Below are 24,089 nucleotides of genomic sequence, written 5' to 3' on the forward strand. Positions count from 1 at the left end.
ATGCACTGTATACTGAAGTTATGGAAGATCTATGCATCCAATACGTTGTCCACTTTTACTAACTGTATCAGCTGATAAAAGACACAATGACCCTTTCCAAGCTTTACATCCCTTAATTATGCCATGATGCCTAGAATAATACCAGGTCCTCCCAAGAAATAAAGTAAGATCATTTCTGAAAATTTGAGAGACCAAATTAAAAGGCAACTATGGCAACCATGTCCCGAGAGCATGCCTTCAATTCCAGGGGCTCCATGAGACAAGAATCAATGCACTACAAGTGGTCTAAAATTGTCCAGTAATCTATAATTAATATGACAATTTAATTTACTTAATACAAATCAATGAGAAATACATTGCAAGTGAACAGCATTTCAGTAGAAGTATATTGGCACATGCTTCAAATGGCAGCATCAGAAAAACAACTGCCCCCTTTCAATACAGAAGATGTTTACAAAGCATCTACAAAGGTAAAATGCAGCATACTATCCAAAGAGAAACCTTTTTTTAACCAGGAATTTACAGTGCATCAAATGTTATTCACAAAATGAATGGGAAGCATGGTAACAGCAGAACTAAATCTGATAACAATATTTATACAGTAATTTTCATAATGCTGCTTTAGGTATTGTTTTTAAAAATAGTTCTTTAGGTTCATTGTTCTGCCCATCAACTGAAACACCTATCTTTCCAGCAATGTCATCAATTCACATAACCACTGTACTTCAGAGATGAAGATGAAGATGTGAAGCATCAGATTGAAGTGGTTAGTTGTGGCGCGCATTCTACACAGATTCATTCAATATTATCCAGGGGTAGGAATGACTGACGTGCAAAAATGCATATCAAGAAAAGGAAAGCTTGAAATACATGCTCATAGCAGAGATATAACAATAACAAACAATAAGGACAAAAAATTAGCAAGCAAGCCTGGAGAAAAATGGTGAGTATGATCTCAGGAGGAGGGCAAAAGACAATGGTACTGCATGTAGCAATGGCATATAATGTGAAATAACATCCATAACTCAACCTTACTGCCAGGCACCCTATTTGGAGACAGTATTGCACCCTATCCAGCGTCCTCTTCCTCTTCCCTCAGTTCAGAAAGTGTCTTGCTTTGTTTCCTTGAGTGCATGCAAGTAGAATTCAAGAAGTAAGGGATTTTCTTTGAAGCAACAACATGGTGGGTTAATGCAGTGACAAAACACATTTTACAACTTGCAACCAATATCAGTAAATAAAAAGAAATAAAACAAAGCATAGGTAGGGCATGTATTTCTTTTGTATGTATTGTACGTAGGAATGTAATAATTCTTACATTCCCTGATGAACTACCAGCTATGAGATACTTTCATTTGTTCTCATCAGTAATGTGGGAACATGGCAGAAGAGAAAGATATTTCAAAGTGGGGAGGGAGGAAAATTGCAGTCAGACATCTGAGGCTCTTTGCAAGATTTATTTTTTGCAACAAATCTGCTTCTCAAGAGAGAAGCTTCAGCTGAACCACTGTTAAAATAATAAAGATGGTAATAATTAATCTTAAAACATGCAAACAAGTAGATGCAAAATGGTCGCTGTTGCTTTTGTTCTATGTGTATTTTTGATGCAATTCTATTTTTTGCTGTATTGGTATCATGGAAGAGATATCTTAAACAGAAAAAAAGTAAAGGAGCAGCACTCCAAACCAACACTTTTTCTTGTAAATTAGGTCTTCCTCAGAAGTAACTGGTAACATGGTGACTGATATTAGAGCTATCAACTTAGGAACTAAGTTTGAGGCGTGCTGAACTGTTTCAACTCTATCATTTTCTACAGGCCTAGCAGAGCAAGAGCATATTTTAAGAATTGCTTTCACATCTCTACCACAGCTGTAAGTATTTTGTCCTCTTTCCTTACCATATATTTACTAGTGGTCTTCAGGGTAAAATATTATGCTGACAGATTTGCAAATGCTGAGCTAATAACTCTCTAATGGATATAATGAAAAGGAAAATATATCACTAATGTGCATCTATCCTAGATTAAAGATATTGGAGGTAGAAAACTTCAAAGTAAAAGCCTAATCATCAAAAATATCTTCTGGATGATTCAAGAACTATTTTCATGTTTACTTCTACAAGCCACTTGCAATATTCTGGACCTTTCTGTACAGAAACTATATGGTAAACTACTTTAAGGAAGTTTACCATATAGTTTCTGAATATATGTTAACATGCTATATTTATTATTATGAACAGTCCCCCTGAAATTGGTGGCATTGCACACAATGATACATTTGCATTCCGAAAAATTTCTGAAAAGAAAACCATTACTACATCCTTGCATAAAGCAATGTGATTACTTTGAAGTAATCAAACATAAAAAGTTGGTTATCTACTTTCTGCTTTTGGATTACAACTATTATGTACAGCCTATAAAGTGCCAGAAAAAAACCCATGAAGAGTACCTTCACAGGAGAAACTGCAAACAGTTCAGAAAATCTTAAAGGAGTAAAACTCAGTATATCTTTTTGTGTATGGACAGGTGAAATTATGCAGGGAGTGAAAAAGAATTAAAAGATTAGAGGAGTATATTCTTTCACTTTTCAAAATCACCTCTGACAAAATGATTATCAGTTCACATCACCACATCAAGGTATCTTTCTAATCTCTTATTCTCTGAAATTTAGTACAATTTAGAAGAGATACCTATGATGGGAGAAGTCCTTCTGACTGTAAGAATTACATCTATAGCTTAATTTCAGAATTAACAAAAACTATCAAAATTAGAAAGACTTTTTGAGTGTACTTAAACTGTGATTCTTAAGTGCTCCTGAAAATCAGGCTCACAGTATGTTTCTGTCAGGTTTATTCCTGCCCCCATGTCTCCCTCTATAAAGCTCAATTACTAGGTTAATAGTATTAACAAGTATCTCTCAGGACTGTTGTGAGGATTAACAAAACTAAATGTCATACAAGATCTCTGAAAAGAAATTGCAACATTTAAAATCCTAAACTATCTGAACCTGATATTCATATTAAACAGGTGTGAGGCTGAAACAAGGAAAATATCCACCTGACTCAGTACCTCTCTGAAATTTACATTTAAAATTACAATGTGCCCTGCTACAAATGATAGGACATTTATAATGCAGAAAAAAGAAGTGACAGGTGTTTAATTAAAGTATATTTTAAATACAACTATAGATTTGAAATAGTGATAGCCATGTGAAATTATAGTTAATCTTGTTGTAGAATAAGAATAGAAAAGTATTCTCAAAAGTGGCACCCAGAATATAATTAAATAATACATACTAAAATACAGAGTTAAAATGCAGAGTTAAAGTACAGGCTCTCCCCTTAAGTTTAATACCAGGGGTTAATATTGGGAGTTACCACTAAAAATTCATTATTCATATACTTGGGTACCAGTGGTAATAAATCTGGATTAGATCTCCTAAAGAGCCTTAACAGTTTAACAACCTAAATTTCATTTTCAGAAATACATGAGTATTCAGACATATCAATAATTTCCTGTGACTTACAAGAATTATTTCAGCCAAGATAATTGATGACTTTCATTATTTTCTTCAAGTGTAAGATTAAGTACATTAGTTTAAAACTCATTCTTTTTGTATTACTTTAGGGTAAAATTCAAGCTATGTAAATTACTTTTACCCATTTTTTTCCTCCGTGTTGACAGTGGTGTATGCACTTGCTCAGCTATGGCAAAGCAGCTGGCATACTGTAACTCATAAGTTTGTAGCACACTTATGAGTCTAAATTTCATTGGCTTTTACCGAGATTTTGGATAATACATGCCCAGAATTCTGAAACTGAGGCATAAGCTAAAAGACCACTCAGTGCTCGAAGAGCTTTACCTTACATCATTTTCAGAAGAGGACTTAGGCTCATATGTCATTAAAAGAAATAGTTTTCACCCTATATGTTTCTAAAGCAAGACCTCTACCAGGCAACAGTCTCTGAACAACCCATCAGGGGTTAACAGATCACCATACTCATCAGCTGTGAACCTGCTTGCATGTAGTTGCTGGACTATTGCCTAAATATTTGAAGGCACATTTATTCACTTACTGCAAGAAAACAAATGGTGAATTTTGAAGTGCTGATAACCAGACATGCCAGCTAAACAGAAATGGACATTATATTGCAAAATCTAGTACAGTGGAGAAATCTGTAAGAGGGAGATATAAATATTTAAACACTTGGCATTCCCTCAAGGACTTTTTGAAATCAAAAGTACTCTTTCAGGAACTGCACAAACTGCAAAGACAAATAATCAAGGACTTTCAAGTGCTGTCAAGATAGTAAATAGTGTTGTACAAAACTCTTCATATTGTTTTAGGGAATATTTAGTTTTGCAAATGCAAATGGATCTCAGTGGTTTAGATTAAATTTGTAATGTTTATGCCTTGTTTGAAAAAAATAATTACATTCTAGTTACTCATACCTCTGCCTCTGTACTCTTTCTGGACAAAAACCAAACCTGCATTGGTTCTTTTTTGCCCTTCATAGAAACTGGACCCCTGTACTCCAGGTGGAACTGAGGATCTGAATTTTCTGGTGTCATAAGACACCTGAAATTGAAAGAGAAAACATGTAAATATACACACTAAATATATGCATGCACACCACACAGTATCTAAAATATTAAACATACTATAGATATGTGAGCAAAATATCAAAAGATTCAAATTTATCTCTAGATCATATTTGCATACTGATAACTGTGTACCATAATGCAGTCTGCCATACAGACTGCATGAGAACTCACATACTTAAATAATGGTTGCAGAGTCCTGTCACTTTCAACTCCCAAAACACTTTGATGTTATGTTGACAAAATGATTTCTTTTAAGAGGTCAGTACCCATGAAAATAATACATCGCTCACCTGTAAGTATATTCGGAGACATTGATCTTTCCCTTTTCTCCAGTAGTTTCTGTTCTGCTTGTTAGATTGACAGTATTTCCAAAGAGACAGTACCGTGGCATCCTTTGACCTATGACACCTGTGACTACCTCACCAGTATGGATTCCTATTGTTATCTTTAGAGAGAAAAAATAAAGTTTGAATATTCAAAATTAATGTAATTAATCTGATGCTTCTGACTAAATGCAGGTAATATGCCATTTATTTCTACTAGTTTATTTTTCTCATGTGTCACTCCTACTTCTTCAAAGCCTTGCATTTCGTGGATTTTTGTCACTTTTTTTTTTTTTACTTTAGTACAGTGTCATGCCTATGCCTTCCACATGAAAAATCAAACTCCATATTTTTCCAGCATGCACCATCCTGTTATTATGCACGGTGAAATTAAAAAAAAGGTAGGAAGAGAGGCATACTCTGCAGGTCTGTGTTTATTGAGTGCTTAGAAGCTGCAGAAATGGATGGCTTAGGTCAAGAAAAAAAGATGTTTCTCAGAGAAAACATCATGGTATGTTGTGCTTAAAAGCTCATGAGATGGGACAAGGGTTTGCATAAGCTCATTCTTATAGCATATTACAGTTACTGTAAAGCCCCAAATCAAACCCTCTCACTGCTTTGCCCAGTGACAGAGTGTAGTACACAGCTCTAAGCTAGATGTCAGAACAATAACATTAATGTAAATAGAAATACACATCACGCTCATTAACCATTTTGCTCTCACAGCCTTCTCATGAGGACAGGTCAGTGTAGCCTGCCTGGTTCTGTATCAGTGCCACAACATCTTCATAAAGTCCCACAATGGCTGAACTTCCACTAATATACACTGGTGTCAGTAATCATTGCTGTAACAGTCTGTGGAACTGTACTTCTCTTTTTAATGCAATATTTTTTCATGCTGACATGAAGATCTGAGGCATAACCAAAAATATCAGTTAGGGAATATTACTGTTCTGTTCATTGAATTGAAGAAGAGTCAACAGATTGTACTAGATGCACAACAGGAATTTTTTGATTAGACTGAAATGATCAGAAAACAGACATAAATGATGCGGACCCAACTCAGTCCTTTAAAAAGTAAAGCACAATTACTACATTTTTAGACCTGGGAACTGCACGTGTCACATCTACATGTGACTTTTCACATTATTTGCATATATCAGTCTCAAAATCTAACAAAAACAAAGCTTGTATAGACTGGGACTAGAGCATTATCATATTTCAAAGCATTATCATCCTACCAAAGAATGGGTTTTTCATTCAAGCCCACACATTTACTAACCTGTACAGGCTCACCATCTACTTGAACTTGGCCTGCTATTTCCATCATATCCAAAGCCAGGTGACAGATAGATCGTGCATGATGCATGCAAGGCTCTGGTAAACCACTCACTGTCATATACTTGTCCCCAACTGTTTCCACCTATCAAGACAGATATTTTTCAATTAATTTATTACCATGGCCCTTAGAGTACTAGAATGGATATAGTGCTTCCTTCAAGATTGCTTGCCCTTTCAAATAGTTTCCCTTCTCTTTCATTCAAATCACGCTCATTCCTGTCATCTCTGCTTGCTATTGAAGGGAATTTGTTGTAAACTCACAATGCAACAAACTACAATGACACTGTGACTGTGTAAACCTGAGTCTCTCTTCTGGTGTCTTCTGAATTAAACTGAGCTCTCTGTTTCGACTCATACCCTTGATTCACATGTTAGAGGACACAAAATCAATTTCTAGTAAAAGGTAGGAATGAACTTTATAAATATAAACACACAAGCATACACAGGTACCCGTATATGGGAGATGTATATATATACATAAAAATACATATATATACCTACCTGCTACTAGCCACACTTGCAACTACACCTCATTCCTAATGAAGGAGTGGAATTCACATTGAATAACTGAATAATAAGTTATAATTTAGAATTAGAAGACCGAGGTATATGGCTGAAAAACTTAAAGCACAGTGTCAGAAGAACCACAAACGGCTTCTATGAGTTCACATTCACTAAATGTGGAAGTAGATTTATATATCCACCCAACGGCTGATTGCAGAAATCATACTGAGAATTAAGCCTATGTTCCTTCACACATTACCAACATAATCTTCTTTAGCTACCTAATATCAGGTAATACAGTTCAACGAGTGAGAAAATAAATATTTTTTAAAAAAGCCTAAAATCCAAAGGATGGAAAATACTGACACGATAGTAAATTACTGAAAAGTAACAAATTACATACTTCTAAAAATCTTATGCTTACCTTATAAACAAATGGATTCCTTCGTGAATCAGTCAGAATATCAAATCTTGTGTACAGATCATTTAAAAGATTGACAATCTTCATGGCTCCCTCTCCAGAGGCATGTTTACTACAAAAGGCATTGAATCCAACAATGCCACTGAAAAGAATGGTCACGTTGTCGTACCGCTTAGCTGGAACAGGACGCTTGTGTCTCAGCTCATTTGCCACTGATGGTGGTAGAACAGAGTACAGTAATCTAAACACGTAAGAAAAGAAAGGTACAAGCAAAACAGAAAGAATGTGGAGAAAGGTCTTTACAGCAGCATCCTTCAAATACTAACTTCGTACATCCCATAGGGTTTATATCATACTCCCATCATCAACGAGTAATATAAAATATGTTTTTTGAAGAATATGTTATTTGGGAAACAGGAACGGATCTACATCAGCATACCTAAACCCACGACATTTCAAACACACACTAATACACCTAAATTACCAACAAAATGAGACATACACTACTAATTCTTCTGACATAATCTATTAATAGTGTCTTGGATCATTTTTACTCATTTCTGCCATTTCCTCAGCTCATATAATCTGATTTTTCCCACAGAACCATAAAAACTGCAAAAAAGACCATGAAGAGATCAAACAGTTTTCCACCTCTGACCAATTAATCAATTTCTAAATGCTTCCTCTGCTGTTGGGTATGCTGTTTTTAGGAGTTATAGTATCCTTTTTTAATTAATAGTCTATATGACATATTAACACTTGTTCATATAATAAATTATGCAAATAAAATCCAAATCACACGCACAGAGCTTCACCCTACTCTCATGTGTATTCCTTCAACTTTCTATCTGCCATCTTAAGGTCTATTTCCTTCCTGACACAGCTAAGTGGACAAGCTGAAGATCTCCAACCGTTTCTCAAATCTTGAACATCATTTTGTAAACAGCCTCCTGCACAAACCCTCATTAGTTGCATTTTTGGCAAGCTCACTACTGCATGAGCTATAATTAGTGAATACCTTGGGCAGTGATATAGTAACTGACACTGTCTGTTCCAGCAGCTGCTAAGAAGGCTAGAATTCCTGAAGATAAAATGACTTTATAAAGCAAGCCAACAGGACTGAACAGAAAAAATACTTTTTAGGTTTCTTTTATCTCTGATTCTTCTGTCCATCCCTTTCAAGTATTTTTAAAATAATTTCCATTACTCACTACAGACAAAGAACGTATCTGTCAATGGAATTCATACAGAGATGGAGACTATGTTTTATAAACAAGAGTCAATCATCACTGCCAGGCTATTTTTCCCACAAGCTTTTGTTTATCTGCCAGTCATCATTGAGCTGAGATGCCACAGACTAATGCTATGAATAGCTATCTGTAGAAATGGATTTGGGCATATCCTGTATATATACATGCACATATAACGCATATAGTGTATTACTGTTATGTACTTATATCTAGATAGCCCCAAATTTGTTTCTACAGGTAACTATAAAATCAAATTCATAGCATTAGCCTATTGCAAAACTTCAGCTTTATACAGACGATTTTCAAGGTTTATAAGATACATTTTTCTGTTCTACTCACCTGTGAGCATGGCAGTGCAGAAAGACAAAGTTGGTTTACAGAACTCTGTCAAATAGCAGCATTTGGGCATTCATCAAATTAACCTTGGCTACAAGGACTGCATATAGGAAAGTTTCCAAAACTATTTTAGGTAACTCACAAATCAAGAAGAATTGTCAGTTCACTTCTTATAACCTTCCTTATCAGAGAGCGAGCCATCAAAACACCTGTGCCTAGACTGCGGGTGACATCTGACAAATAAAATGTTCTTTCTTGACTCCAGAATTACGAGCCATGATTCTGTCTTATATTCCTTCCAAGTTTCTGTTAGTTTTTGAAGAAGGTAGCTATGAATAATATATTGATTTGAGTGTTTCAGCTCAAAATTGGGATTTGGTTCTTACGTGTCTGTCTTTTTCTTTTCATCTTCCAGCGCCCGCAGTGTGTGCTGCAGTCTGTCAGTGAGGATCTCAAGCTCTTGAGTCAGTTTATACTCCTCTCTGAACTGCTCTCCCAAAAGAACCAGATCACGGGTAGCATCATGCAATGGAATATCACTCAGATATAAACCTCTTCTGGTTAAATCATCCAAGTTCATCACACTGCAATGTGGAGAAATATATAATAATATGGGTACAATTAAACTTGCCAAAGGAGCATTTAAAACTCAAATGAAATCAGTGGCTGCTGAATAACAGATAAAAAGACTACAGTTCTGAAACCTGTGATGAGCTGTACAACATATCCTTTCTACAGAACACCTTATTTGTGATCATTCATGTCAAGCCATGGCTCTTGATTTTCGCATTTAAATATAGAATTCTCATTGATGAGTTCCATGAACATATCAAATGTACATCCTTTACTACACAGATAAAAGTGAGATTATGTTAAGGTAACCTCTTCCCTTTGTTGTCATCCACTCTATCCATTTTACAGAGGAGATTAATGTATCATACCTGTGTAATCCAATGTGATAGTTTAACACGCTCTTAGCTAAAGAATCCTTCCATTCAATCCCCCATTCCAACCACTTCTTTATCACTGCTCTATTACATTAAAACTACTGCAAAAATATATGAATCCACATAGGAAATAAAATCGTAATATATCTTAGCACTCTTCGACTAAGAAACACAGGATAAAACCTGCAAAAAATGGAATTGTGAGGAATTAACATTTGTACAAATGGGCCAATATTTATATTGAGTTATTTAATAATCAGTCAAGTTTTGATGTTGAAATGCTCCTCCCTCTTCTAGTATAAACACATCAGTGTATGGCCAGTCTTCGCGAACGAAGATTTGGGAAGGGTCTTTACCCTTCGAGCCTGCGCAGTGGATTTTTTAGGTGAGACACAGTGTGCGCTGAGCTGAGCCCACCCTTTAATCCTGAGGTTCATCTGCCGGGGCCGAGCAAGCTTGGACGGTGGCAGTGAGGTCCTCAGGACGTAGGTTTGTATAGAGTGACCTTCTCTTAGATGGATGGCCTTACAGGGCTAACGAGCTCCATCTGCCCGGGGGACTTTTTCTCTGACCGGGAATCGAACCCGGGCCGCGGCGGTGAAAGCCAGTTAAATAAATACTTGAACCAATTAATTTCTGTAGTACTACTCTCATAAGAATTCTTAAAATGAGCCATTGAAAATTGAAGATCAGTATTATAGAATCCTTTAAGTTTAAAGTACCTTGGTGAACAAAGAAAGAGAATGCTGTCTGCTTCGGGCAAGTAGATCATTTGCCCTTTCAGGCGTAAGCAGCTGATTTCTGTGCCAGTCAGTTCATCTTCACACTCCAGCTTTTCCACATCCAACAGCCCCTCCTGGTGATGAAAGTCACAATTGTATAAGGGCAATAGTGTGTTATGCACCAGGCCAAGTGTGTAAGTGCATTCACTATGAAGGCAGTCAGAACACTTGGAATAGACTTTAAGCCTACATTAAAACTCATCTAATTTCTCATTGGAACACCATATACTATCCATACTTTAATACTGTGATTTGCTACCTCAAAGACACAAAGCATGGTATCTTTCTTATGTTATTTTCATAACTTCTTGTTTTCTTCTACGTTGTTTCTTAGCAATAGTTTGACAAAAGTATTGCCTATTCTATGAAGTTCTATCTGTGCCTGGGAACATCTCCAAGAAATCTTGTTGGTTTCCCTCAGGCACAGTTTTCTATAAATAAACATGCTCCTTGATGTAGGAAGTGCTACACTACATGATTCATTTGTTCAGATCACCTGCCTCATCTCCTGCCCTCTCTAGAGAAAAGGAAAAAAACTTGTGTGTGAATGTAGGGGCCCAAGCAAGAACACATTTCATATTTGTCTCTTACATTATTATGAAGCAAAAGAAAATGTAATTAGCTTTCTACATTTTCTTTGGTACAATGACATATAATGGATTGGACCCTTGCAAAGAAAGAATCAGACATGAAGTATATTTACTTCACCATTCCTATAAAGCATTCTACGTAACAACTACACACATACTCATACCTGTGACTTTCTCTTGGCTCAAGACTCAAAAGGGTCTGAGCAGAGAGAATTTTCTCTGAAGACTTCTGAGTTTTTGGCACTTCTTCTTATCTCTTCAAAGCATACTTACTGAAAGAAAAGCCAGGAAAATATTGTCTAGTTACCTTAGTCCTCAGTACAAAGACTGTATTGATATGTGAGAGGATTCCATGGAAACTAATATCAATATGAGGCCGGACCAAGGAGAAAACTGACAACAAACTGCAATTTCCTGGCTGCAACTAGAATATTAAGAAAAAAAAAGGATTATTATGTTTTATAATAAAAATATACATGGAGTAATTATACTCAATTTGCTTAGATGGCAAAACTGAATGGAAGAGAATATACACTTTATGCATTTCTCCACTAAATCACAAGGTGTTTAAGTTATGGATTTTACACTGGAAATATCCTAACTTCAAAGTGCAATTTTAGTCTGCAAGATGACTTTGTAATATTGTGTTAAACTATTACACTTGTTATTCGTTAAACCTTTCCCATTCTACAGTAAAAACACTTTCCAGTGTTTTCATCCTAAGTGACCTCCTTCATACTCCCCTTTCAATGAGCCACAGTATGTAAAGCATCAGCTCTGATAATAAGGATTCTGACTGCCATCCTCAGTAGTCTGAATAGGTATAGCTGTTCAGTGAATGCCTTCGGGAAAAATCTGGCAGAGCTACTTACAAAGCTCTTTTTTTCAAATCTTTCTGGAAAATTCTGAGAGAAATCACCAAAAAACAAATTCAGGAAAAAGCTAACAACATAAAAATGCATTTTAAAACTACATCAATGATTCAGAAACAACACAGTATATGCAGCATTAGTCTTTACATAGTTGTAAAGAAAATTTGATGGTTTGTCATCTTCTCTGTCATCTTCTCTTTTGCTTTTCTCCTTTTACTGCTTTTACCTGTTGCTTATTTTTAGAAGCACTGTCAGCTCTCAGAAGCCACAACTGATGTATCCACATACATACAGAATATAAAATATTAAATGAACCTCTGAGTACCCTTTTACTGTAAATAACCAGAGGAAATTGCAGCAGCTGCATTCAGTTCAGAACACACACATATATATCACAAACTTTGTTTGTTTGGCTCATCTTAGTTAATACTGATGCTTTTGATGCACAAGCTAAGAAAGTATGACACAATTTCTGTTATTCTGCTCTTTAGTTATCGTGCATCTGATATCTTAAGTATTTGAAGGCATTATCGTCAAGTAATACATATAGAATCTGTACCTGCTGCTAAATTATACAGCAGAATGGGCAAGACCATTATCCTGAACCCCAGGCCAAGTTACACCATCTCACATCCACTTTAAAGAGCTATCTGTTGCTTTCATAGCATATGTAGCTTGGAGTGAGCTAAGAGAAAGAATCAGTTGAATTTTGGGGATGGCCAGATTTTCTCTGCTCAAGCTTATTCTCTTACTGCATATGGACACAATCATAAAGAACAGAGTTGTTGTAGAATCAGGGCTATTTTCACAGTCCTTTATCAAATAAGAGAAACACAATGCAGTAAATATTATACACTTACATGGGAATTCTGTTCAGACAGAGAATTCTAAATCTATTTTATTAATCTTTATAATTAACCTGTGAAGCATCCAGCATTATGAATCTTTATGACTATCCATGCATGCAAATCATCTAACCTGTGGAAGGACTCTGTATATAGCATTGCCACACTGTGTGACCACCAGATCTCTGTCAAATATTATGTGGAAAGGAAAGGCCTTGCAGAAAGTATAGGGACTGATGCGAGACTCTTGGGTACCGTTTTCTTCAAATCTGTCAAGGTCTTCATAGCAGTCCTCTTCTTTAGACTCTTTCTCTTCAATTAAAAATTGAATGTGATCACACTCCTCATTTCTCTGTTGAATAACCTGGAAAAATGAAGGAAAAATGAAAAACTGAAAACTACTATTCATTAGTACCTGGAATGCTACTATGAAGACAGGAATGTATTTAGAGCAGAAAAATGAATTCAAGAATTATATTTGCATATTGAAAAATACTGTATTATAATGAAAATTTCTGATTTTAGAATCTTTATAATTCCAAGTGAATAAGTATGCCTTTGCTTAGCCACAGTTGCTCTCTGCAAGAACAAGATATTGAGATCACCCAAATACAATGTATTAAGCCTGAGTGAAATGCACATTCTGAAATCAGGGGTCAAAGCTCAGGTTATACTTGCTCTTGGCACTTGCCAGAAAACAGGATGCTCCCCTCCCCTTGACCCTGTGGTGAGTTTTGAATTACACAGATCACTCGAATTCTTATTTTGATCAAAGCTGTTTGCAAGGTTTGTAACACAACAGCAAACAGTGCTGACCAGAGGATGGGCATTTCACTGACAGCAAAAAGAAAGGTAGCTAGAACAGATGTTTGAATATACAGTCCTTACATATTCCAGCACACTGTAAGTTCAAAGCCAAAACACAAAACTAAAAGCAAGCACAATCTTCTCTGGGCTTTATTCCATATTAATTGAAATCATAGCAAAACTAGAGTCATCTACTTTGGTGGAATCTCAAAAAGGTGTCTTCAATACAGCATTTCACACTTCAGTAATTTTACTCAAAAGTTAGTAAAAAATATGAAATTAATAGGGATTGTTTTGTTTGGAGTGAGAGTCATGTATTGCAGTATAATTAAAGCTAATAACTAATAGAATAACATAATTTACCTTGAGAGGCCAAATTCACTTCTTTTCATGTTTAATTAGATTTAATGACTGGAACAGAACAATTCTATTTACACAGCATTGTTTAGCAGCAACTTTCTGGAACATGTTGCACTTGATTCTACTTTCAAGTAGAGTCTGATCTAAAGCCACTGAGGCAAAAAAAAAATTTCCTCAAAATCTCTAACATATCCTGATTCTGCCCTTTAAATGTAGTCTTAATCAAAGAGATTAACAGTTACAATATGAAAACAGAATGGATATGCAAAAACACTGCATTTGATCCCTAAAATGTTTAGTTTATTAAATATTTCTCCTCCAAAAATGTCAGAAACACTAACTGATGGGTTGGGGAACTTTTATGTGGTCCTATACAAATAGAGGAGTGTAAAACAACAAAATAATATTTTATTGTGAAATTATGCCTCATTTAAGGTGGCAGTCTTCTTTGTTCTCCTATTTGACTACTCATTTGAAGGAAAGAGATGCTTTTCCAGAGGACACTTCAGAGTAGAAGCCTGATTTAGGTGCTCTATAGCCATGTGCTGCATTAGTCTCCTCGTTCTATTGCACATGTAAGTAACTTAGAGAAAGATCAGCTACTAAATTTTCCAGGTCATCACAGAATCACACAATCAGAGAATATACCAAGTTGGAAGGGACACACAAGGATCATCGAGTCCCTTAGCCCTGCACAGGACCATCCCCAAGAGTCACACCATGTGCCTGAGATTATCATCCAAATGTTTCTTGAACTCTGTCTGGCTTGGTGCTGTGACCACTTCCCTGGGGAGCCTGTTCCAGTGCCCAACCACGCTCTGGGTGAAGAACCTTTTCCTAATATCCAACCTCAACCTCCCCTGACACAACTTCAGGCCATTCCCTCGGGTCCTGTCACTGGTCACCACAGAGAAGAGATCAGTGCCTGCCTGTCCTCTTCTACCTCATGAGGAAGTTGTAGACAGCAATGATGTCTCCCCTCAGTCTCCTCTTCTCCAGGCTCAACACAGCAAGTGACCTCAGCCGCTCCTCATATGGCTTCCCCTCAAGGCCCTTCACCATCTTTGTTGCCCCCCTTTGAACGCTCTCCAATAGTTTAATATCTTTCTTAGATTGTGGCGCCCAAAACTGCACACAATATTCAAGGCGAGGCCGCCTCAGTGCAGAGCAGAGCGAGACAATCCCCTCCCTCAACTGGCTGGTGATGCTTTGTCTGGTGCCCCCCCAGGACACAGTTGGCCCTCCTGGCTGCCAGGAGACAGCGATTCATATTCAACTTGCCACCAAAGGGTCCAGGACCCCCATGTCCCTTTCCATAGCACTGCTTTCCAGTACCTCATTCCCCAGTCTGTACAAACATCCAAGGTTGCCCCATCCCAGGTGCAGAATCCGGTACCTCCCCTTGTTGAACTTCATATGGTTGGTGATTGCGAAGATGTCTGTTTTCTTTACTACTTCTTTTTTATCCTGTTTGTAGATAGGTGTTTTAAGTGCTTTGCTATTCTCCGGTTATGGCATGGTTTTCCATGTGTTCCTCTTCCTTTAAATTACTATCCTTGAAATTGTGAGAGACAATGGCCATACTGAGGATTAACAGAATGCGGAATTTTTACTTCCTGTTACTCATGCACAGTCCCACAGGTTTTAATACTACTGTTATTGTAGCCAGGGATGGCTGAGATCATATACAGAAACTTTTTTAGAATTGTGTAGAATTATCTCTAGAACTGATCTATGCTTCCAGGTAATTTCCAGTCCTGGATCTTACTTCAAAGTGTTGTTTTATGAACTATCTAATCTCCTATCTCGTGATTTCATCCACTTCGTCAGCAAATTTAAAATAAGCACTTCTGGCCTTTAACGTAATATGTTAAATTCTGTCTCTTCACCCTTGTACCTATAAACCCAACCTAAGTGGCCAGATATTTGTCTGGCATAAAGATCTGCATTGGACACTCTGCTAAGCTTAACTAGAATAGAGCTTACCTATTGTTCCATTCTGCAAGCAAATTTTGCAAGCCACAAAATTTCAGTATCATTTAAATACTGCTGAAGAAGCCTTTGATAAATGCTTGACAAATGAAAGTTCAGTGACAGAAGCAACAAAGCCAGCAATCAAGTCTAATTCTTCCTCCCCCGCAGACTTAGCTGGCGAAGTAACATCAGTTCACCACATCTAAGAGCTCAATCACCATAGTAACTGCAGTTAAAACTGAAGGGAGAAATCACTCCTGGTTTCAAAGAGAATATATAACATCAAACTGCTAACCTGCCTGTGCTTTCCAGAAGATGAATCTTCAGAGTTTGTCCTTGGTTAATCAAGTGAAAAGTCACACTGATATTTCAGGGAAAGGCAATACAAAGAAAAGTTATTTTAAAGTGACTGTCATTTAATCTATTTGGTGAGCTACACACAAGATATTAAATCTGCAGTATCACTGTGATACAGTATGTATAATGAACACATGCTATCTGTTAAACTGTCACTGATGTGTCTACAAGACAAGACTCAGTTCTGTGGATCTGAGTATATCCCCAGGACACACTCATATCTCATCATGGAAGGACAGAATGTCCTTCGACAGGGATCTTTTTACATGAAATTGTGAAGATTAATACAAAATCAGGGAGGTTTTGCCATTTAAAGGTCAATACAGGATGAAATTCTTCATCTCTTATCAAAATTGATTGTGCAATGCTACTTGACAAATTTCACTGCAGTTGTTTCAGAATGATCCTGAGGCAAAGCAGTTCACTGTGGAAATGGCACCACTCTTAGTTTTGCATATCCAAAGTTAAAACTGGGGATGTCTTCACATGGCAGCCGGTTTCAGTGCAGACTGTCTCACTGCACCAAACCCCCAAGTCTGGAGACAGTGGAGTTTCCAGCTGCACTTGTGTCAGAATTAGAGACTGATCATGCTCCATCATTGACTTATCGTCATACACAGCATTTTAATGTGGATCAGTACTGCTTGTCCTCCATGACAAGTACCCAAGTAGTTGTGAGGTCAGTGCTCCAGCTGGTCACATCTTGGCTTTGTTTCTTATATTGCCATTACTAATAAGACAGTCTGAAATTACCATCTTGTCAAGACTTCCCCTGATCTTTTCTCATTTTATATTGTAAAACATCTTCCCTGTGTAAAAGAAAGATTTTAACAGTCTGCTCTCAGATAATAACAAAACTGCAGAAGTCTGTTCTCCCAACAGATATTCGGACTTTGTTGGATTATGTACAACACTCTTTTCCGATCCATACCATTAGCAGCTTTGAGGGAATCTCTGTTCTAACTTCACCTTCACAGGTCACCCTCATTTATATACAAACAACCTCTCACAAGTGAAGCAAGAGAATGCATAGCCAGTAGGCTGCTAACAGAGATCTCATGACAAAGTTCGTCACCAGCATCATGATGATTTTTTAGTTATCATACTGAGACTAGCAGAACATGAATATTCTTAGTGTGTTCTCAAAGGCAACAACAATTCTTGAGACAATACCTGCTACAAAAATTATATAGTCTTATCTCGATTTGTCTAAAAATGAATTACCACATCAGGGAAGACAAGGTAAATTGGATTTGAATCAAATAATCAACTGATGTCAACTTGGGCTTTTCTGAACTATTCAACTGCAATTTTGAATGCAAGTTCTAACCAAATTGCTTTCTTTTCCATGCTAACAAAGTTTAACAGAGACAAACCTTTTTTTTCCTTGCCTTCAGCACACACATACCCAAGGTGTTAAAAGGCACATTTCCTGGGAAAAGGAAGCCCTAATGTATTTTAGAAAAACACATACCTCTCTCTCTCTCTGTGTGTGTATAAATATGTGTATATATATGTGTGTGTATATACAAAATTGTTCTGTGTGAAACTGAAGAAAGGTGATACATTTTCTATGTAGCTATTTCTCCACCTAAAAAAACAATTTGGGACAAAACAAAAACAAAACATTTTTCTCCATATTTATTTTTTCTCTTGTGATCATTATGATTCCTTAAGTTTTCACTGCAGGATGAGGTAGGTGATCCTCACACCTAGAGTGCTGTGTCCAATTGTGGGCTCCTCAGTGCAAAAGAGAAACGAAGCTACCACAGGGGGTCCACTCTCTCCAGCAAGGGCCACTAAGACAATCAAGGCACTGAAGGATCTCTCAGAAGAGGAAGGGCTGAAGAGCTGGTACTGTCCAGGCTGGAGAAGAGAAGGCTTGGGAGGAGCTCAGCCATGTGCACTAATACCTGAAGGGAGGGGACACAGAGGATGGAGCCAGGCTCTCTTCAGTGGTGCCCTGTGCCAGGACAAGAGGCAATGGGCCCAAACTGAAACAGAGGAGGTGCTGTCTGAACACCAGGAAACACACTTCTACTGTGAGATGGACTGAGTGCTGGCACATGTTGTCCAAAGATATTGCAGAGTCTTCATCCCTAGAGATAGCTGAAAGCTGTCTGAACATGGTCCAGAACAAATGGCTCTAGGCAGCCGTGCTTGAGCAGATGGGATTGAACAAAATGACCTCCAGAGGTCCCTTCCAACCCCAGCCAGTCTGTGATTCTGTCTAACCCATGAAACAAAATCTAACCACTTAATGAAACAAAATCACTATTATTGGGAACAATTAAAGTCTTCTGCCACCTTCACAGAGCTTGTAATATATTAGACAAATTCAAACAATATTTCAAGAAAATATAGACTTAAAAGCATGTATTCTCTCAAGGAGATTTATGTAAGCATTTGCTCTAAACAGACAGAGAAAAAAAATGGATAATAAAGTATTAACTATCAAATTGCAGATATCACCTTTACACTAATATAAAGAGAACTGCAGAACTTATTGTGTTGATGTAAATGCTTTGGATAAAGAGATTTGGAAGGACAATTCAGGACTTAAAAGTCAGAAGATGACTTCCACAATAACATCAGAAACTTTGGGTTAGGCACTGAGTTTTTTATAATTTCAAAAAAAAAAACCCAATTCTTCTTTAGGCAAAATTCTAATTTAAGTCCAACACAAAAATTTTACAGAAGAGGCATTAATTGGTCCACAAAAACTGAGGGGATGAAAAGTAACTCCATTGTCTTCCTGTGCTGTGCTATTTCAAGCAATGGGTTACTAACAGACTAAAACACAAAAGCATTAATTTACTGAATTATGAGGGAAAGCATAGAGATGAAAGAAGTCTGTCAATTTACTTCTCCCGTTTTCATTTTTTTAAACAATAAAACTACCCAGTTTTCACACTGGAGTTTAAAACCTTCACTCCATACCATTACTGATTAATAGGTGACCTGTGAAGTAATGGTGGTAGACTTCCATTGTCTGTGTGGCTAAGATGCAAATTTTGGCACTCTCACCTTACAGAATCAAGTAGCTGATTAGTCTCTGCTTATCTACCACTGATGTTTCTGAGTACTCATGGAGTACAGTGCTATTTAATGTCTTAAAAGGTGTCAAAAGCTAGACTTTATTAAGCAGCAGAGACAAAAAAAAATTCAGGGTGGAGCGCATGTGACTTTGTAATAGGGAAAAAATTAAAAACAGGATAACAGACAAAATAAAACAGACAATATGCACTTTCTTCAGTTTAGAGGTGCCTATTTTTAGGCATGTGCTTTTGGCTCTGACAGTCTGGAAGAACAGCATGGATTTAAATTAAATTTTGTGTTCACTTACAACAGGTTTGACCAATAGTATTAAATTTCTATTTACTTACAATACAACAATAAAATTTCAATAAAAGCCTAAAAAAGCCAAATGAAAATAAGAAGCAAATATGTAATAAACACTTAAACCTTGTTGGAATATGTTATTTGTGAGAAGTCCTAGATAAATATCAATACAATCTTCTCAGCAAAGTAACATTCAGACTGAGGACACAGTTGTCAAAAGTTTGTTCTGGAAGCTGCTTTGGACAACCCAGATTTCTCCTCTGCCCCATGGATCACTTTTGTCTCTGCAGGACCCCTCAACTAAGCTGGCAGAACTCTGACAGAACACTGAACCACATAAAGGAACAGATGTAGGTAAAAATAACTCAGTTCATTTCCTCAGTCAAGTTTATTTTATAACTTGACACCAGCTGGAGAGACATGGCTGAAGAAGCTGCTGTAGAACAAGCTTGAGCACTAAGAGAAAGATGACTGCTTAAGCTGCCTGTGCTACCAAAAGAAATTCTTGTCAAGCAACAGGTTCAGCGCTTTTGCAGCCAATTTTCCATCATGGTCCACCTTGTCTTTCTCAACACTTCAAATAAACAGGTATCTAAGAAGAGGATTGTTTTGATTCTGTTGCATCCTTCTGTATCTGATTACTAACACCTGCTGCAAAAGTTTGAAATACGGTTTTCTACAAAACAGGATCTTAACATGGACACAAGTATATCACCACAGTATATACAACTAGACATTTACTATAAACCTGTGCTAGCTTATAACAGGAAAGCTAAAAGGCAAATACTCCAATACAGCAGTACAAATATCTTTGTCATTGGACTGCTTGTAAATTTCTTATCTGAGCAAGATCATGTTTTTGCAATAAACTCACAAAACTGGAAAGGATTTTCTGAGCAAGCATACAGTGAAACTCTGCCAGAAAAATAATATGACTAGGGAATAGTTTAAAAAAAAGGAATGCTTCCTGTACCTGCTTAGATGCTTTTCTACTTGATGAAAAGTAGTTTATATCAGTTGCAATATTTCTAACAGCAAAAAGTTTTGATTTTTTTGTTTCCCCCCCACATATATCCAAGCACCTTGGATCAAGCTGATTTTATACCATTCCATATGCAAGGCCCGATCAACTAAATCTTTCCATTGCTCTGTATGGACATAAAGCAGAAGCCTCTTTCCCATTTCACAAGTGACTTTAGCACACATGACATTATGTCAACTCTGTGACTGAGGAACATTTTTTCATTTCTGGGGCTGTAGGTCCATATCCAGTCACACTCCCACACAATGATAGTATGAAACCCACAAACATATCTTGTTTCTGGGAAGGACCTGGCATGCAGTCTGGGAGCAAAACACTGCTCGCCAGCCAGGCCTCACCAATGTACATCATCCTCACAATTTGTACACAGAAGAATCTGGGACACAAAGACAAAATGTCCATGTTCCCACAGAACACAGTAGACAGTAAGAAATATATGCCAAATATAAAATATATGCCAAATAAGCCATACATGTCATCTCCTTCTTTGAATAACAGCATATTGTGTTGAACTGCTCTCGATTGGGTTTGCTTGCAAATCAGTGCTGGCTTTCTCAGCACATGGTTGATGTGTCCTCAAAGTAACACAAATTATGATGTCTCTTCCTGAGCCAGTACTGATTGCACTGCTTCACAGAAGACAGTAACAATGCAAATTACTGTTTGCCACCACTTTACTTTGGATTTTCTTGATCTCGTCCTAATGACATAAATTTTCAGTGTTTACATCACTTCAGACATTACCTTCATGTCTATTTCTGTACCATGGATCTGTTGAGCTACTGTTTTAATGATTCCAATGACAATATCCTGAAGACCTTCTCTTTCTGAATAGTAATGCAGAATGAGTCCCTTCCCCTTCTCTGCATCAGTGCATCTAAAGGAAGGTGCTCGCATACCCGGGTAAATAGTAGCGAGGTGATCATGCAGAGCATCCAGGTTCTAGAAGAAGAAATTAAAAACATGATTATAACGCAATCACTTAGTATTTCTGAAGAAAGCAAGTACATATTTTGTCTAAGCCGAACATCCCCTTTCTCTTACTGCTCATTCTTTCTGTGCATCTGCCTTATTATTTGGAGAAGTGCCATCATAGCAGGTTTTTCAGGTAGGCCGCAATGTTCTTTCTATCTACCATGGCAATATTTGGACAATGAAAGGCATAAAAATGAGAACTATTAATAACTACTCCAGATAGTAAGAATTCATACAGCTTTACCATGCTGTATTTTGAAACATTCTTAGGACTAAAGACCTTGTGTGTGATTCTCAATCCAGTACCTCATCCATTTTCATCCCTTCCAATTCTAGTCTCTACAATCTCCTCTTCAGATACTAATTTAGGAGTCAAATACAAATAAGCACGTCTGAATATACATAAATCTTTCTCATAATCCATGAAAAAGCCTAGTTCTGACATCATAACAGTCAGCCCAAGTTTACAGGGCCTGCTAAGTTTCAAACTTTAAAGTAAAGATTTAAATGCTTGAAAGACCAAGCACAAATATGTATTTTCATTGAGAATAACTGAAAAAATCCACAGAATGAACTGAACATATCACAGCTGCCATAATAATGTTTCAGAGAAAGTTTTTCAGGAAAGGGAAAAGATCTATTTTTCCAGCTAATATCCTTGACATCTTATGTATATAACTTTAAATCTTGACCAGACAAATTGTGATCTGGAGAGGAAAGCTAAATTATAAATTGATAGGCATACCTAATAAGAACATTAAAGAGAACAATGAAATCAAAATCACACTTAAAACATAACAATGATCCAGCTTTGATTGTGAAGCAATTATCAAGACTCCAGTTTGCTATTTACTGTATATTTAACAGAAAGAACAAGCTCGTTTGTGGGATAGTGTTGCAACCCACATAATGCTTTACTTTTGTTGTAAAATTTATGCAACTTCTTTACAGCTTAAGTCCTGAACATTACTGCACATTTTAAATGTTGTTCTCTCACCGCCCTGCAAGTAACTGTTACCACAAGGCTTTGCATATTGTTTTCTGCCAGCACAGGAAGTGAGGTGAAAATATTTTGCACTGTAGTGTCTGGGCCATTCTCCACCTTTCACAAGCATCTGTCAATCATCAAATTTGTGGAAGAATACTGAACTTAATTTCACGTGAGCTGTGAAATGCTTGAACAGCTGCCTCTTCTGGAGGCCTCCAGAGGAAATGAGACTCCTAGAAACGAATTCCGTGGGATGCTCTCAGCCTGAAACTTCCTCCTTCAGTTTTTTAGCATGTTTCAAATCCATGGTTTTGTTGCTATATCAACATCTCCAAATTAAAACTTTGAGAGGCAACAATCCAGGAGTCAATTCATTCCAGCTGTTAGTGGGCATTGAACAGCAAAAAACATAATGCTTAAAGGCAAATTCTGTAAGATCTTTGCAGGGTTCAAGAAAATGAAATTGGAAGAGATTGCTTTGAAAGAGTGTGAATGAGAAAAGAGAAAAAGAGATGACTGGCTCTGAGAGATTGCCCCATGATCTCCTTAACAGTGCAGAATTTCGGTTTCGATATATGTGCCTCAGAAACAGCCAGGATACACCGACCTTTTGGAAAAAACCTCTTAAGGAGACACATGGGAAAAGACAATAATCTTCCAGTTACACAGTCATCAACAGCAAAAGAAATTCAAAAGGAGTTTGTTATGGGAAATGGTCAATGACAAGGATAGAATTTTTATCAGATGGTTTTCTTAATTATTAACACAAATCTGGCACAAGTGTGGCTAACAACTGGCAATAGTCCCATTCTGCAAAACTACTTTTCTGCTCTTCTACCCCGTTACTGATGACTTTGTCCAAGCAGTGTCACAGGTGAGTCCATGGGATATGCCTTTCAGTTTTTGCTCTCTAATCACCCCCAGTGGGAGGCTTGTAGCTTATTTTATTCAAAACCTCACTCCAACACATAGTCAAGAAGCAGTAGACATCTTCTTCCAAATCAAGGAGCTGAAATCACTCACAATTAGATATTGTCATTGCTACTCCTATATTTTCTTGTGTTTGATCCATTCTAAATTGATATTGCAGCTTCTGGAAAAACAAATGTGTATTTTTTCCTAGTATGTTCACCTGCTGTGAGCCAGAGGTGCGGCCGGGTACAGATAACAATAGGTTAAGTTCTCTCACTGAATTCTTGTCTCCTAGACTGCCCAGATGTATGCTAGAGCTTGTGCTGGGACAGAGACACTAATTCTAGAGCTTTGTGGAAGAGTGATCAGCTCCATGGTGAAACACTAAGGGATTTCCAAGCAAGAACAACCAGTGATACTAAATCAGGCATGATCCTGGCCCATGTAAAAATGCGAGTTGTGATTGGCACCTGAATTACAAAGATATGCTGTTCAGTGCTGTGTGGTACAGAGCATCT

At 37.1% G+C, this 24,089-nt stretch overlaps 1 protein-coding gene across 1 annotated transcript in view; it reads right to left on the reverse strand.

The window, feature by feature from the left end:
- Positions 1-286: 286 nt before the first annotated feature.
- Positions 287-24,089, reverse strand: part of GUCY1B1 (guanylate cyclase 1 soluble subunit beta 1) — a 42,690-nt gene continuing 18,887 nt past the window's right edge. The window contains exons 5-14 of the mRNA XM_032687030.1: positions 21,441-21,638; positions 12,948-13,178; positions 11,405-11,521; positions 10,448-10,581; positions 9,165-9,362; positions 7,196-7,433; positions 6,209-6,349; positions 4,894-5,048; positions 4,451-4,577; positions 287-1,124 (exon numbers count right to left, since the gene is read on the reverse strand). Of these exons, the coding sequence (XP_032542921.1) occupies positions 1,101-1,124; positions 4,451-4,577; positions 4,894-5,048; positions 6,209-6,349; positions 7,196-7,433; positions 9,165-9,362; positions 10,448-10,581; positions 11,405-11,521; positions 12,948-13,178; positions 21,441-21,638 (1,563 nt within the window). The 3' untranslated portion in view covers positions 287-1,100. The remainder of the gene's footprint in view (positions 1,125-4,450; positions 4,578-4,893; positions 5,049-6,208; positions 6,350-7,195; positions 7,434-9,164; positions 9,363-10,447; positions 10,582-11,404; positions 11,522-12,947; positions 13,179-21,440; positions 21,639-24,089) is intronic.

Source organism: Chiroxiphia lanceolata, chromosome 4, assembly GCF_009829145.1.
Source record: "Chiroxiphia lanceolata isolate bChiLan1 chromosome 4, bChiLan1.pri, whole genome shotgun sequence".
In the NCBI taxonomy this organism is placed as follows: Eukaryota; Metazoa; Chordata; class Aves; order Passeriformes; family Pipridae; genus Chiroxiphia; species Chiroxiphia lanceolata.